This window comes from Cyprinus carpio, chromosome B24 (assembly GCF_018340385.1).
Source record: "Cyprinus carpio isolate SPL01 chromosome B24, ASM1834038v1, whole genome shotgun sequence".
Lineage (NCBI taxonomy): Eukaryota > Metazoa > Chordata > Actinopteri > Cypriniformes > Cyprinidae > Cyprinus > Cyprinus carpio.
This window is the reverse complement of record NC_056620.1, coordinates 21,403,247-21,420,249: the sequence shown is the minus strand read 5'-3', so window position 1 is coordinate 21,420,249 and position 17,003 is coordinate 21,403,247. Positions and strand designations below refer to the sequence as shown.

General features: G+C 36.0%; 1 protein-coding gene, 1 long non-coding RNA gene and 2 gene segments (V, D, J or C); 2 read left to right on the top strand and 2 right to left on the bottom strand.

Annotated features, from left to right (window-relative positions):
* LOC109089203 overlaps positions 1–7,884 on the top strand; it is a gene marked incomplete in the record, with an annotated part of 99,088 nt that extends 91,204 nt beyond the window's left edge. Inside the window, 1 exon segment of the V gene segment in view lies at positions 7,388–7,884. Coding sequence covers positions 7,388–7,704 — 317 coding nt within the window.
* On the top strand, positions 2,712–4,805 carry LOC122142296. The gene is made up of 2 exons (XR_006158501.1): positions 2,712–3,194; positions 4,369–4,805. It is a non-coding gene; the product is annotated as an uncharacterized LOC122142296 (long non-coding RNA).
* Positions 5,315–5,905, bottom strand: LOC109089211. The segment is given in 2 exon segments: positions 5,315–5,713; positions 5,804–5,905. Coding segments are annotated over 2 exon segments (369 nt in total).
* A 1,613-nt stretch (positions 7,885–9,497) lies between the features above and the next one.
* LOC122142282 lies at positions 9,498–14,777 on the bottom strand. Of its 3 annotated transcripts, none has more exons than XM_042752316.1 (8): positions 14,641–14,777; positions 13,981–14,080; positions 13,630–13,738; positions 13,490–13,545; positions 12,352–12,789; positions 11,884–11,999; positions 11,367–11,452; positions 9,498–11,037 (listed from the first exon to the last, which is right to left on the bottom strand). In XM_042752316.1, exons 2-8 carry the CDS (start codon positions 14,044–14,046, stop codon positions 11,006–11,008), a joined length of 903 nt encoding a protein of 300 aa, XP_042608250.1. In that variant the 5' UTR covers positions 14,047–14,080; positions 14,641–14,777; the 3' UTR covers positions 9,498–11,005. The 3 variants fall into 3 exon arrangements, with proteins under 3 accessions (XP_042608250.1, XP_042608251.1, XP_042608252.1); XM_042752317.1 differs by having other exon boundaries at positions 12,352–12,786; XM_042752318.1 differs by lacking the exon at positions 11,884–11,999.
* Between the last annotated feature and the right edge of the window lie 2,226 nt (positions 14,778–17,003).

Here is a 17,003-nt window from a genome sequence, read left to right as displayed (position 1 = left end):
GTCGACATTGTAAAGATGGTTTTCATTGTCATGGCATCTTTGTTTTCATCCAGTGAACTATAATAATAATAATAATAAGAGTTTTCAGAGCTTCAGCTCTTTTTTTCTCATTGATAATTAAAATCTAAACGTTAAAAAGGTGCACTGAAATAAAATTTACATTAGTTTGTCATTTTGACACCATTTTCATTTTACTTGAAAATTTATGACAATAAATAAACTTATATTTTCAGATTAGTGTGTTGATTTTTAAGTAAAGCCTGCAGATATTTCCAATTTGGAAATTATGGTTACTTTATGGTATTTTTAATATTTTTTAAATTAAGAAGTTAGAGTAGACATACCAGATAAAAGGTTTATTTTAAATTTTTTAACAAAATATTTTACCCAAATTTCTCATGCTGCCATTAAAAATTAATGATTTTCTATTATGTTTTTTCCACATCTGATCTTTAATGATTTTAATGAAAGTGACAAACATTGAAGTTGTGTCTCTGTGAAGAAATGTCTCTTCAAATCAATATATTTCACCAAACTTTCATTGCTTTGCTGATCACAGGTTTTGTAAAAATTAATTCAGTTGACTTGCAGTTTAATGTTGCTAAAATGAGTAATAAAACTATCACTGTATTAATTGTTAATATATATATTTTCTGAATCTGAAAGGAGAGAAATGCTTTCTTCTTGACTGAGTTGACTGTTGTGTGTTTGTCAGGCGTCACTCGTCCTAAAGTGAGCGTCCTGCCGCCCTCCAGTGCAGAGATCTCCTCAAAGAAGACAGCGACACTGGTGTGTGTGGCCAGCAAGGGCTTCCCGTCAGACTGGAGCCTGAGCTGGAAGGTGGGACGGGAGCAAGCAGGTCTCAGGAGAGCAGCGCTGGGCTCCTGGAGAAGGACGGTCTGTACAGCTGGAGCAGCAGCCTGAACTCTCTCTGAGGCAGGAGTGGATGGAGAGCGTCTCAGTGAGCTGTGAGGCCACACGGAGCGGTTCAGCCTGCGCTCACTGGACACGTGACGAGACAGCAGTGTTCAGAGTAGATCTGCTGCTCTTCTCACTCATGTCTCACATGGAGACTAACAGCACATGAGCGACTCCTTCATTCTCCACATCCAGCTTCAGTCGCTCGCATCTGCATCTGCTCTGCTTTGTGTGCTTCATACAAGACTATATGTGTGCTTTATCATTCAGTGGTGATAATATTAAAATTGACTTAATAAATAAAATACAATCGTAACTTTATGCCTTTGTGTTCGTGTGTAATTTTTGTTTCAGGTGTTTCTTTGGATCGAGGTTTTAACTCACATTTAAAAATAAATTTATAAACTTGACTCAGTGGACCATGAAAAAAACACCTGCAGATACACAATGAAACATTATGAACCTCACAAATATAGTGTTAGATTAATGTGTTAAAGAGTGTTAGATTAACATATTTACTGAAGCAAGTGGAAAACTCATGGAACGCTTTATATTTAATTTAATATCCATGAAAATTCAAAGCTCAAAAACATAGTTTCACTGTTTGATCGGTTAAATGCTCTGAACTGGATCAGTTTCACTTCTGCTCATGGACTGATGAGACAGTTATAGAGTTTTAGTGATAGTTTTATAAGACTTACACAACTTATGAATGAACTGTTTAGGGATGAAGACTTTTGACTGGAAGATGATGAATAAACTATTCAGCAGCAACATCTTTCTGTCATGCTGATTCTTTTTGGAATATGTTTAATTAGAAAGAATTAATAAATTATACATTTAAAAAAAACACATAATCAAAAATATAATGGATTGAAAAATGAGTGAGTGGAGGGTAGAAGAGATAAACCATAATAGATATGAAAAAATTATCATTATATTAAAATAACTTTAGTAATCTTTAAAATTGATCGACCTCAACAAAATTGATATAAAATCATATTTGTGTTTCTTCACTGTTGAGTGAGTGATAGTGTTTGAGCAGCTGCAGCATCAGTTCAGTCACTGTGACTCTGACTGACCGATGTTTTTGTATGACTCTTTATCGTTGTGTGAACACCCTAGTGTTGCCCGGCCAGTGGTAACTCTGACAGTAATAATGTCCAGCATCTTCAGTCTGGACTCCACTGATGGTCAGAGTGAAATCACTGTTAGATCCAATGCCACTGAATCTAGATGGAGTTCCTGACTGGAGGCTGCTTGCAGCATAAATCAGGAGTTTAGGAGCTTCTCCAGGTTTCTGTAAGTACCAGGACACACAGGGGTTTGGGCTGCAGGTTGAAGGTTGACTAAGTTTACAGCTCATCACAACATTTTCTCCTGGTGTGGCAGTTTTCACTGAAGGAGTCTGAGTGACTGTGATCTGAGCTTTACACCCTGAAAAACAAACATTTAGTAGTCCATAAAAATATATTACTTGGCATATAATAAAATTAATTAATATTATTTAAAATATACACTATTCACCTTGTAGTATGAAGCAGTATGAAAGTGTCCAGATGAAGATGATGATGAAGGTCATGTTGATGAAGATTGTTGTGTGTGTCAGTGATGAAGTGTTAAACTCACAGCACTATAAACACTCTCAGAGCACTGAAGCATCTGATCAATATGCAAACACACTCCTCATCATTTACCTGAAGACACCATTTTAATATTTAATATTTTGTTAATAAATATTTTTTTTACAAACACTCATAATTTACTGCATGTTATTCTGGGTCGAGCTTTTTTCTCCGAACAAAATTTTTACGATCATTATTTTCATTCAGGCTTTGATGCTGAGAGCATTTAATACCTGTGTTAGAGATTTGAAGTTATCCATGATACTGTATAACAGGTCAAAGGTCATTCAATAGGAAATCACCATCTATATCTTGCTAAATATTTCATTATAAAGCAGGTAAGTAGAATTAGCAAAGTTTAAATAACAGTTTTGGGGGGTTTTTTTGTAAATATGATGAATTTTGGGACTGATTATGAAACAAATGATTTCAGACTTCATGCAATAACAAGGATTTCTTATTAAAGATTAACTTTTTGTGCTGCTTTTTATAATAATCCATTGTTGAGTCAGATGTGTGTGTGTGTTGTTCTCTCTTTCTCTGCTGGAGTTTGTGTTTATTTGAGTGTGACGGAGGTTTTTGTACGACGCTTTCACTAGAATGAAGCACTGTGGTACACTTTTGGTGGAGGAACTGAACTGACGATCAGAAGTAAGTCTTTCTTGAATTATTTGATATAAAGCCAATATAATGTAGGTGTTTTTTTTAACAAGGTTTAAGGTTACTTAGGAATATTTGGCAACAATATTCTTAATTTATTACAAAAATATATTTGTATATATATATATAATCTGTACTTTTATTTCACAAGTTTCAGTCTATTTTATTGATTGATTGCACCATCAAAAATGACTATATTGTGAATAAGTCATATTTGGTGATATTCCATGTTTTTCACATTTCAAACCATAGTTCATATTTGCACTTAATGTTTTATATTAGTAATTTCACACTTAATGTTAACTTTTGAATATTTTTTAATTAATTACAATATTTTAATATATTTCATTTTGCGCATGACAGAAAAGCTGGATAATATAGACAGAATATTTAATATCACTGGTGTCATCATCAGGCAAAAAAGAAATTCTGTTAACTTTTGCTTAAAATTATGTTTATGAAAAAAATGGCCTGAATGATGAGTATTTTCAAAATACAAATAATATATTGAAATAATCAATTATAAAAAAAAAATGCAACAAAATTATCAGTTTGCATTTGGAGAAAGATGTTTTATAAAAATCAGTTTAAATATTTTACTTAATTGAGAAAGTAACAAAGATAACTGATTTATATTTATACACTGATTTATATTTATACACGTGATATATATATATATATATATATATATATATATAGTTATACAATAAACAGGATCTTATGCTTGATACGCTGTAATAAATAAATACATATGTAAAATTTACTGTAAAACATGGCAGCTGTGTTTGCCAGACTTGTTTCTTTTTACTTCCAAAAACTTTAACTGTATTTACTGTAAAATTACAGAAACATCCTGTTAGATTTATTATAGTTTTTCCATCGTATATAGTAGAGAACTTACTGTTAACCAATTAATTTTTTTTTACTACCATTAAATTTACGATCATTTTTTTACAGTCTCCAGACTAAATAATAATTTAGCTAATGAAGAATATTTTCAAACATATCTCAGGATGTTTGTGGATCAGGAATGAAAGCAGTGATGTGGAGTTACAGTAAAGATGAACTGATTGTGATTTTGTCTGCATTATCTCGTCTGCTCCAGTGAAGATTGTAGCTGCAGATGTGAAGAAGTGAGTGTTGTGTGTGTGTTTGTGTGTTTCAGCTGGTCCCACAGTGAAGCCCTCCGTGTCTCTGCTGCCTCCCTCTTCTCTGCAGATCTCTGGAGACTCAGCCGCACTGCTCTGCCTGCTCAGCTCTTACTCTCCACAGGGGGCGCAGGTGAGCTGGACGCTGTACGGGTCAGAGGTCACCGAGGGGGTTCAGACCAGCGCAGAGAGCGAGCGGGACGGACGCTACAGCCGCAGCAGCGTCCTGAGCCTCAGCAAAGCACGCTGGGAAGCCGGCGAGCGCTTCGTCTGCAGAGTAACACATGACGGAGCTGATCACGAGACCTCGTTCCTCAAGAGCTCCGAGTGCTGATGTTTCTCCAGTGAAGAGCAGCAGGATTCACAGCAGTCTCCTGATTTACAGCTCAATACTCAAGCAGTCTTTCAATGTGCTGCCATTGCTGTTCATTCAATAAAGCTTCTGAACGCCTTACATTTGTGTTCGACTGCATCATTGATCAGTTTGTCCTTCCTTCACTAAAGTTTCAGCTGCTGTTGAAGGATTGTAATAGTTGAGAACAGCTGTGTTTAGCAGTAAATGTGAACTGAAGCTCTTGGGGTTTGAACATGGTCTCTGGAGACGGAGCTGCTCTATTCTGAGACGATCAGAATCACTAAAGCTGTCAATGCAAATCTGATTTTCAGCTGTTTGATCGGTTCAACGCTCTGAACTGAAAGTTTCACTTCTGCTCATGAGAAATGAGTCATGAATAATAAATTCATCATCAGCTTGAGATGAAGGAGCTACTTGAGAAACTGTTAAAAACATCTTTATGTTGCTGGTGATTCACAATGACTTTACTATATTAATTACATCAACTTACACCCTGTTTTCCCTGATTCTGAGCATAGTTGAGTCAAACATCTGTCTCAGGACAGATCACGGTCTAATAGAGCTGATTTGACTCCTAACTCAGTTCTGTGTTTGGTCTCTGTGTGTCAGTAGTGAGTGATAGTGTTTGATCAGCTGCAGCATCAGTTCAGTCACTGTGACTCTGACTGACCGAGGTTTTTGTACCACTCTTTATCACTGTGTGAACACCCAGCTACTACTGATAGAGTAAGCACTCTGACAGTAATAATGTCCAGCATCTTCAGTCTGGACTCCACTGATGGTCAGAGTGAAATCAGTTCCAGATCCACTGCCACTGAATCTAGATGGAGTTCCTGACTGGAGAGTGTTTGTATAATAAATCAGGAGTTTAGGAGCTTCTCCAGGTTTCTGTAAGTACCAGGACACATAGGATGGAGCAGAACTAAATTTACAGTTCATCACAACATTTTCTCCTGGTGTGACAGTTTTCTCTGGAGTCTGAGTGACTGTGATCTGAGCTTTACACCCTGAAAAACAAACATTTATTAGTCCATAAAAATATATTATTTGACATATAATAAAATTAATTAATATTATTTCAAATATACACTATTCACCTTGTAGTATAAAGCAGTATAAAAGAGTCCAGGTGAAGATGATGATGAAGGTCATGTTGATGAAGATTGTTGTGTGTGTCAGTGATGAAGTGTTAAACTCACAGCACTATAAACACTCTCAGAGCACTGAAGCATCTGATCAATATGCAAACACACTCCACATCATTTACTTGAAGACAGTCACTCAGTCTCAGTCATAGGCCTAGAATAAAAAACAATTCCTGAAGTGAGAAAATCTAGAAAAAAAACAGTCAATCTTCTATTAGCCAAACTATTAAAAACTGTATCATTCAATTTAATTCTGAAAACATCTTCAAGACCAACTTTAGTATATTAACATTACTCTTTCCTGTGAGACTTTGAGAATATTTGTTAGTTGGATTGACACGTTAATCCCAAATTTTATGTCAAATCCATGGATGTTCTGCAGGTTTTTACAGACATGAGGATCATCACACACTCTGTCAATCACTGAATCAACTGAGTTTGATTTTGTTGCGTCACACTTGATATAAAACGTTAATTTTTCATTAAATTGAGTTTCATGCTTTAGTAATAACACAGACTGCATAAAGCAGATGAAGTAAATGCAGGTGATGTCTGCTGTGAGTGATGTGTTTGTTGGAGACTCAGTTGATGTGTGTTTGTTCAGTTAGTGAAGCGTTCAGGAGGTTTTTGTTCAGCTGCTCTATTAGTTTGTGTCACTGTGGGTCACTTTCGGCAGCGGCACCAAACTGGATGAAGGCAGTAACTCAATCATCATTAAATATATATTTACACAACAAATGACTGTTAAACACTTTGCTGCTCTATAGAAATGATGGATGCTTTTTTATGTATTTTTATATTTATATGTATATAATGTATTTTTATTTTTAGTTCACATTGAATGTTTGGCAGTCAACATTGTAAAGATGGTTTCGATTGTCATGGCATTTTTTATTTCATCCAGTGAACTAATCATTTCTGTTAACTTGATATTTATTGATAATTAAATTTTAAATGCACTGAAATAAAATTTACATCGGGTTGTCATTTTGATTTTACTAAGTGATGATTAAAAAATAATTAAATAAGATAATTAAAAAAGTAAATAACTTAAATTTTTTGATTAGTGTGTTGATTTTTAAACTGGAAATTGCTTAATTGTATGTAAGTGTTTTTTTTTTTGTTAACGATAATATTTGAATAAGTTATTTTTAAAGTTATAGTACACATCCCAGACATTTTGTTTTATTTTCTATTTTTAAAGCAAAGTTTTGTACCCGATTTTCTCATGCTGTCATTAAAAATTGTAAAGAATTCCTGCAGGTCTGTTTATTTACATCTGATCTTTCATGCTTTTAATCAAAGTAACATTAAATTTGATAATGAAAATTACTCATCAATATATTTCACAAAACAACATACGTTGCTTTGCTGATCACAGGCTTTGTAAAAATTAATTCAGGTGACTTATAGTTTAATGTTGCTAAAATTACTAATACAATTATCTTTGTATTAATTGTTCATATATTTTTTTCTGAATCTGAAAGGAGGGAAATGCTTTCTTCTTGACTGAGTTGACTGTTGTGTGTTTGTCAGGCGTCACTCGTCCTAAAGTGAGCGTCCTGCCGCCCTCCAGTGCAGAGATCTCCTCAAAGAAGACAGCGACACTGATGTGTGTGGCCAGCGAGGGCTTCCCGTCAGACTGGAGCCTGAGCTGGAAGGTGGACGGGAGCAGCAGGTCTCAGGAGAGCAGCGCTGGGCTCCTGGAGAAGGACGGTCTGTACAGCTGGAGCAGCAGCCTGACTCTCTCTGAGCAGGAGTGGATGGAGAGCGTCTCAGTGAGCTGTGAGGCCACACGGAGCGGCCAGCCTGCGCTCACTGGACACGTGACGAGACAGCAGTGTTCAGAGTAGATCTGCTGCTCTTCTCACTCATGTCTCACATGGAGACTAACAGCACATGAGCGACTCCTTCATTCTCCACATCCAGCTTCAGTCGCTCGCATCTGCATCTGCTCTGCTTTGTGTGTTTCATTTAATCCTGTATGTGTGATTTTATTAAAAATTCAGTCATTAAATAAAATATAATTGTGACTTTGTGTCCCTTTTTTGTCATTCTTATTTAAGGTCTTTCATTGAATCAGGGGTTTGGCTCACGTATTAGCTATAAATAAACTTAAGTCAGTGGACCATGAAAACACCTGCATATACAGTACATGATGGAACAACATCTTCTCTATTCTCAGAGGAACACAATCACGAATGCAAATATGAGTTTAACATTCAGTTTCACAGTTTGAGTCATTATTCTGTGAAATAAGTTTGACTAATAGAGAGAAAAGCTTGCCATCTAAAAATTTATAAAAATGTGTAAAAACTCAAACCAAAAGAGCCTGCGTCCTGTGTATAATAATTATACATTCTATAAGTCTTGTGAAATAAAGCAGAAATAAAGCAAGAAAACATAAAGTTCATATAAAAATAGAAATAATGACATATATTTGAGAAAAATTAACATTTAGTAAATGTGCTGTGTCCTCCCTCTGTGGTCAGGAACCGTATTTTAGTTTCTCTGAAAAAGCTTGTTAGTGCTTTCCAACCTTCGAAGACTGACAATAGCGCGAACCAATATCATTTAAGTGTGGGCTGTGAAAGGATAATTTCATTGGTTGGACCTAGTGAATGAACACGCCCCCTTTGCTGACGAGTCAGTTTGTTTTAATCTGAAGGCGGAGCGGCACTGAATGAATCATCTCGAACATGCAGAAGGAGTCACTTAACGAATCAGTGAAGGACTCTGAAAGAATCTCTTTAGTGAACAGATTCGAAAGGGGTTCGAGTCACCGAGATGAATCAAAACAGTTCTGACTCATGAGTTTATTGAAAATCTCAAATCAGAGTTTGTTTAATCAGAAATGTCACTTTGCTCACAGCTAATTTGTTTGATATATGTTTAAAATCACTAGGAGCTTTTAACAATTTCAGTGTGTTCCTCACACATGGCTTCAGAAAGTAATGTACTGAACTTTTTTAAGTTCTGGACCATGACAGGCCTAACCAGTGGCGGTTTTATGAAAAAGGAGCAGCTTGGACATTCTGCTAAATGTGTTTTGTGCTCCACAGAAGGCAAGGCAAGGCAAGTTTATTTATATAGCACATTTAGTACACAATGGTAATTCAAAGTGCTTTACATAAAAGAAAGTTAAATAATCATGAAGAAAAATAATTAAAAAACAAAGAAAAACCAAGCAATTTTAAAACTTTGAAAATGATTTTAAAAAAAAATTCTTCTACAGAAGAAAATAAATCATATATATGGGTCTGGAGCAACATGAGAGTGAGTAAATGATGACGAAACTTGCTATTTTTCAGAACTGGGTTTCCTATGCATATCATAGGCACCTATATTATATCTTAACCTTAGTTTTTAGATTTACATCTAGCATAGTGACTCTCTGGGTTTGCTGTTGTTAAATACATAATAAATGAATATACAGGATCAAACATGAGATAATTTAATTAGATAACAACAAAAATAGCATCACACAACATTGCAATGAAAGCACACAGTTCTTTTAATAAATCACTTCTAATTTATTATGACTTTTGCCGGCAGAACATTTTCCTGGATCAACAACTTTTATACAAAGATGTTGATGATCCCGGAACATTGTCAAAATTGCATAATAAAAATATCATTGAGATAACCTTAAAATTTTAAAGTCTAACAAAGATGTTGATGATCCCGGAACATTGTCAAACTTGCAAAATCACAGAACGCTATTAAAAAGCCACAGACGTGTTTACATTATGAGACTATCATTGGTCAAACAAATCACAAAGCTGAAATCTGATTAATGCACATGTAGAAATGTAAGTAATACAGTGTTTCCAGGTCAATTATTAATAACCTTCAGAGTTTGTACGCAGTTAGAGGTATTATCTTAGTAGTCAAAGAAATGTAGTGTGCATGTATAAAAATGATGAATTCTTCTCATGACAGTTGCTAAATGACACAAAAATGACCACAGTGTTTAATCAGCACAAATGTGACCCATTCTCAACTAAAATGTAGTTTATGAATTTCACATGAAATATAGTTTTCTTCATCCCTAATCATCAGACAGGATCTACACACACAGATAATCATCAGCATATAATCATATTCCATTAAGGATCTGGAACTAAGCTTTTCTGAAGGAAATGGGGATTCAATTCCATATTTAATACTTTTATCTTACCATTTACTTTCTATCCACTTAAGATATTCCAACTCTTATCTCTTTTTTGTGTCTTATTGCCTCTTTCACTTCTGCAGGCTCTCTCTAGTCTACAGGCTGGTGCTGACCATGGTTATCCGCGGCCGACAGTCCTGGACATGATGGTTTATTACTGAGCTTTTCATTAAAGAGCTGTAAACTTTCTGCTTTTTCCCTCTCTTGCACGTAACATCACTTCCTGCTTGACTTTTCTCTGTATTTGTTGTACTGTACTCCCCATTGACCTCAGTGTGAGACGGTCCAGACTCGTTTACTGCGAGGTTTAATGGTCGTGTTTCATCTCCACTGGTTTGCTTCTTCTGATTCTCTTCAATATCTGCCAATCTTGGTGAACTAAACTGGATTTCCTCATAAATGCATAGCTCTTGTTTGGATTGGTCAGAAGTGGGTGTCAGTTGATTGTCAGACGATGCGATTGGTTGAGTGTCTGGTGATGGATTGGGCATTTCTTTTATTCTATCAGCTTGTGCCATTTTAGATGATGTTTTGGGACTTTGGCTCCACCCACAGTCTCCTCCCGCTGGTATATCAAGCGTTTGATTGGCTCCCTGGTCTGGTTGTTGATTTTCCACTGGAGGTTGAGATTCATGAGGTTTTGTGTCATGAACGTAGACCGGGACTAACTCACACTGTCGGTTATTTGACAGAAAACACTCCGATTTCACGTTAGTGGATACTGAATACTTTTGTCGGTCAGAACTTCTGTTCTTTTTATGAGGTTTGTGTGTTTGATTGTTTCCCTGATGTCCCTTAAACACCGTAAGAGTTGAAATATGATTGATGGAGTGGCTTTCTATGACGATGATGTCATTGCGAGATGATTGTTGTGATGTTTTGTCCTTGAATTCATTGTGCGCTTTTGCATCACCACATTGTGACTTTATTGGGTTGGCCGACTCATTGCTGTGGCTTTTAAATTTGCATCTATCACCGCTTTAGCCGTTACTCAAGTTTACAACAGCAGAATCTGGAGAAGAAGAGAAACACATGGCAGAACTGTATTATAATACAATTACTGATACATAGATACACTCATTACATGTCTATGCATTGAGGTGAAATTTTTTGTCCTCTGCCAGTTTTGATGCAGGTGATACTGAAGATGCAGAAATGACTACAAATAGTGTTTAAAATAGTTAAACGGCTGAACACATAAATCATACAGCTGTATTAATTAGAGTTTTCCTTGTGCATTTTGTTTCATCAATATTAATTAATACCTGAAAAAAATCCATTTGAATGTTTCATAGTAGTAAAATTAGTATGCATGACTTAATACTCAGCAAATGCATGTACCTGCTGTGTACTTCTCTGTCTCTTTCTCACTGGCTGTAATGAGTTTCAAGGGATGAATGTCGTCTATGAAGTGCTCTCTGGAGGCACTGAATGAAGAGAATGAGTAATTTTCAGAAGAATGTACAGTATATCAACAAGGGAGAAACAGAATGTTTGAGACTGAACAACAGTAGAAAGAATAAGTTATTCAGCTAAATGAAAACAAAACTCAGACTGAATTAAAATGTGGTGTTTCTCAAAAGCAATTAAGGCATAAAGCTAGAGATTTATAGACGTGCACAAGAAAATAACATGCATGACATATCGTGCACAGAGAAATAAAAAATTGAGTGCAACATTGAAACCATGCAGGATATCTCAATTCATGCAAATATATCTTTTTTATTAATGTCAATTTTAATTTTAAGCATGTATAGGGTATTTGTATTCATGCAAATGTATATTTTATTATGGTAAATGTAACTTTTTTTTACATATTGATTGAATTGTCTATAGTTGTGAAAAATGTGATCCATACCTCATGCTTCTGTCTCTTTTATCTGTTTGTCTTGGTTTAGTTTGGTGTTTCTGAGAGCTCATACCAGCGTCGCAGTCAGACTCAGAGTTTGTAAGACACAAGGCTCCAGGCTCGAGCTGTAACATGCATTCATGCACACATGCACATAGTCATCCATGTTTATACTGATTGCACTCTGGGTCATTTTGTTTGCAATTTAACTACATTTCCCAGCAGGCTCTAGGTTATTCTGGGTTATATCTCTTTCCACATGGTGGTGCATCAACAATTTAATGACCTTTGGTTCAAATTCTGATGTTCAATAAAGACCGCATTTATGTTATTGTGAAATATTATTGCAACTTAAAATAACTGTTTTCTATGTGAATATATTTTAAAATGTAATTTATTCCAGTGATGCAAAGTTGAATTTTCGGCATCATTACTCCAGTTTTCAGTGTCACATGATCTTTCAGAAATCATTCTCACCTCTTGCTGACGGTGTGTCCAGACCTTTCTGTCAGCCAGTGCCTTCTCTCTGACACTGCTGCTGTGATTTTGAGCTGGTTTCTTTTGTTGCATCTCTTCCGGTCCATCAGCCCAGTGTAAGTGTCTGTTTTTGTCAGTCGTCTCATGCAGAGTTCTGCTGGGTTTCTTTGCTGCTCTCCTCTGGCTGTTCCTCAGTCCTGACTGTAGATTGATTTGTTCAGGCGGTTCAGGATAGGGGTCGTCCACAAAAATGCGCTCTGCAATTAGTGACGTCGGAAGTGTAGATGTCACAACACGTGTCAGATGCAGTGGTTCATGTGAGGATTCATGCTCAGCACTCATCCTGCTGTCATTGGCAGGACTCTCTTGGCTCCATTTCTTGTAACTCTGGTAAATCTTCATGTACTCCTGCTGCTCCGCTTCGGGGGTCACACACTCATTTTACATGAGAGAAAAAGAAATTTTATCTTTAAATCAAACTTTTTAATGCTAAGGACCCCTAAATATGATGAACCCTTTGTGAGGGACCCCTTTCCTATAATATAGTGGTAAATTATTAATATATTATCTGTTACTATTTACTTTCCAAGTTGACAGTTGCTGTTGTTGTTTTTTCTACCCACTTTTAGCATTAATGTTGGATTTTAAACCTGGAAAGAAACATTTCCAATGCAATAGAAAGTAAAGAACTTTAGCATAGTATTTCTAATTTTTTTCAGTCTTTAGAAATCAGAATGAGACCATGTTAAATGTGTTAAATTATTATTAATTTAATATTTATTCAAATTAATACATTCAAGCTAATACAATTTTATTTTATTTATTTATTTACTTATTGCTTAAATCTTTAATGGACTTCTGCTGTCGGTAAAATGCTCATAGTTAATGAAATTGTTTTTGGCAATTACCAGCCCAACTGCTGAAGTGGTTAAAGACTTTTTTTTTCTATTTGTGACTTTAACCGCAAGTTGCTCCATAGGATATTTGGTATCAATTTAGCAGTAATGTGGTGTGCTAGTTAAGACTCAGAGCTGGTAAGCAGAAGTTTCCTGGTTCAATTAAAAAATGGCAATGATTAAGCTACTGAGGTCACATGAATTTCAACTTTCTGAAAATGTAGTGGAGTGCATATTATTACCATGTTGAGACCTCCTAACTCGCCCTCAAAGTAGGAAGCAGGTTTTGGCTGAGGAGCTGTAGGATAGAAAGAGAAAATTATTTACGTATGCATGCTTAAATGAATGCACTTTGACACAGATTGATACATTTACCCCTCACCCCCCTGCCTCTGTAGACCCAATAAAGCCATAAAGCGGTTCTTGTTCACCCTCAAACCGCATAAGATATCCTCCATCATCCAGAGCTGCCTCTGTGCCTGAATCTGCTCCTGTGTGTGGTTGAGGAGTTTGGATTGAAACATCTTTAAATAGTCATTTAGCAGATGCATTTATCTAAAAATGTAATCCCAAACTCTTTAACCACTATGCAACACTATTTCAAACAGTTATAGTAAAGAAATTACAGTATTGATGTATCTGTATGTTGATGGTTGCACCCAAAGGAACAGTAAGAGAAGCAGAGCATCAGGTGATCTGTCCAAACATCACATTAAGTGTTTGTGTGTATTACCTGTGGCGTCCCGAAGTGAAGGATGTGTTGGAGATGAGAATGGAAAACAAACAGCTCACTCTCCATTCGTTCATAATCACCTCCACAATTTGTCCATCTCCTGAAGAAGAGAGGCATTGCTTTAATAGGTCTGATTCATGCATTAATATGTATGAAATGATGCATATTTATTATGTGTCGACCAATTTTTGATCAATTTGAATCCATCAACATATTGGCTAAAAAGGCAAATATAACAAACTGATAAAACACTGAATTCTAAAATCTCTGTTGCATAAGTCAACATTTTTCTCTGGCTAAAATTATTAAATACTTGCCAAAACAAAATTAAATCTGTACAAAATGTATGCAGGGCTTGACAATAAGCACACATTAGGGCTGCACAAATTGAGGAGAAGAATCTAATTGCAATTTTTCTGCTAAAATGTTTATAATTGTTTTTGCTTGTTTGTAGGTCTGTAATATTTTGCGTTCATTGCGTTCCTAAATGTATGTTAAAGTTACCCAAGCTCAGAGCTGAAAACACTGGTGGATCATGAGCTGCTGGCGTGTAAATGAACACAGTCCTAGCTTCACTTTGAAACACACAGCCTTTGCAATTTATTTCAATAAGCCATATTTCGATGCAACCCTAGCACACACATACACACAGTACTGTACCGATGACAAATCACATATTCTGGCTCTGAGTGTAACCAGCTCCTCCTGAAGCAAAGCCTTCTGGGATACTTCCAGCTCTCCAGGAAGTCCGTCTTCCATCCCCAGCCATTTGATTTCTAAAGTATACTCAATGCTTTTCTAAAAAAAAAAGGAGAGAGCAGGCAGGAATATATGTCAGGTGTTTTTATCTACAGTACATGTTTTCAGTGTATGTGAACTGACCTTATCTGCCTGTAACTGAGCCAGCTGCATAGAGACGGACTGCAGCAGTTTATCACAGCCACACAGACGAGTGAGAACCACCTGAACAACAGGAAGAGGAAGAGGCAATGTCTGACAGAAGCTCAGAGTTCTTATAGTTAACGAAAACTATTAAAATACATTCATTGATGTAAAATGAAAAAGAAACCAAATGCATTATTTTTTTCTGTTAGTAGCTTTGGCATTTCTTATTTTCATTAAGTTATAGTTTAAGTACTAAAATTAATAAAACTGCAATAACATTTTTATCAAATTAATACAATTTAAAGTTAAAAGTTAAAAAAACTAAAAAATGACAAAAACAAAATTACTAAAACTTTAAAAAAATAAAATTTAAAAATAAAACCGAATTCAAAATTGTAATACAAACTATATAGAATGTTAAGGATACTAAACTAACATACTGGTTCTTGAGTCAAAAAGTACACTTATGTTTGTAAAAAGCTTTTCTTGAGTTAATAGTCAGTTTCAACTGTTCTAAAATCACTAAGACAGTTTAAGAAGAATTACTGAAAAGATTGTTCTTAAAATCATTGCATAAATATAATCTTAACCTCAAACATGACTATTTAAAGCCCCAAAGGTGTACAAAATATTCTTAACTCTATTATGAATTCTCACAAGCAGACACATTCCAGTGCACTCACATCTGTATCGTTTTCCAGATCTCTGATTGGTTGTATTTCTCTCTCTATGACAATGTCTGATTTACCTGCCTGGAGCAAAAGGAAGTAAATAATGGTGTAAAATGGTGTAGAAACAATATATATATACTCAGAAATCACTAGTAAATTTTACAAACAATTACAAAGAAAGGGCAAGTAACACATTGACATTTTGAAATGTTAAATTGTATTAAATGAAGTGAACAGTTAAACAAATAGTATTTTCTTGTAAAACATGCTCCAGTAATCTTGTTTTGAAAAACTTCAAAATCATGCAATGTAGAAACTTTTTCAGCAAAGAGATGAAAATGTGTTGAGTGTTGAAAATTCACTTTGAACGATTCATACATGAAGATATTATCACAGATTTGTCTTACTTTGCACACTGCCATGTGTTCGGCCGTGTGGTAGTTGGAACAGTAGCACACAGAACATGGAAACTCTGGCTGAAACACAGATGGACAGTTAAAGAAACTGTTTTTGCACCATATCAGCAAATTTGTGTATGTTCTTGATTCTCACCTTGTCGAGCAGATGTCCTCTCTCTGTGTAGATGCAGGGTGACATTGGAGCACTCGAGCAGTTATCTGAGGGCCAAACGTCTGCTCTGCCCATATTCCGTGACACGGAGACCCATACTGATCTCTGGGAAATGAAGGTTGCTTGAAGGTTGCATTCGGATGTAGGAAGGAAATAGGTTCCTCATCTGCGTTCAGCAAACTCTGAGAATACTCAGTAGCTTCAGGTGCGCTGACAGAGAAAAAATGGTCATCTAAAGGTAAATGATGGCTGTTTTAGCACAAGAAACCTTGATTAACTTTGACTTAAATTTATGGGTCCTTTATATTTAAATAAAAAAAGGCCATCAAGACCTTTTTAAGTCCTTCATTCTGTATCATTCTGAAGCATGTCAGATCATTTACATTGGTCTGCCCTCATGTCTTCCTCTCAGCTCTGGTGTCTCCTTTTTAATTCCCATCATGTCTTGATCTAGTAGAGTCGGTTCTGTCTGCACCCTGCTCAGTTTTGTTGCTGTCTGGGCATTTCTTTCTGGAAGCATTGCTGTGTGCTGGACCTCCATGGTTTCAGTGTTATCTCCCATCTGAGTGAAGTCCTGAAAACTTGCACAGCGTCTAAAAAACGAAAAAAGAGACATTAAAGTAAAATAGCAGATTTCATACAAGTAGAGCGATTTAAGATTTAGAGCTCAGGTTCACCTGTTGATGATGTCATCAGCCTCCATGCTTGCTGATTGGCTGAGAGCCCTGACCCAACCCAACATGTCCTCCTGGGTTTCAGCGCTCATGATGTAGGGCCGCATCCCCTGATGAACAACCTACAGGCGCAAGTGTACAATGAGACCGTATGAACATTTAGATTTCAGGAGCTCCAAAAGACATTGGCTCTCACCTTGAATGCATATTTCCGGTTCCTGCA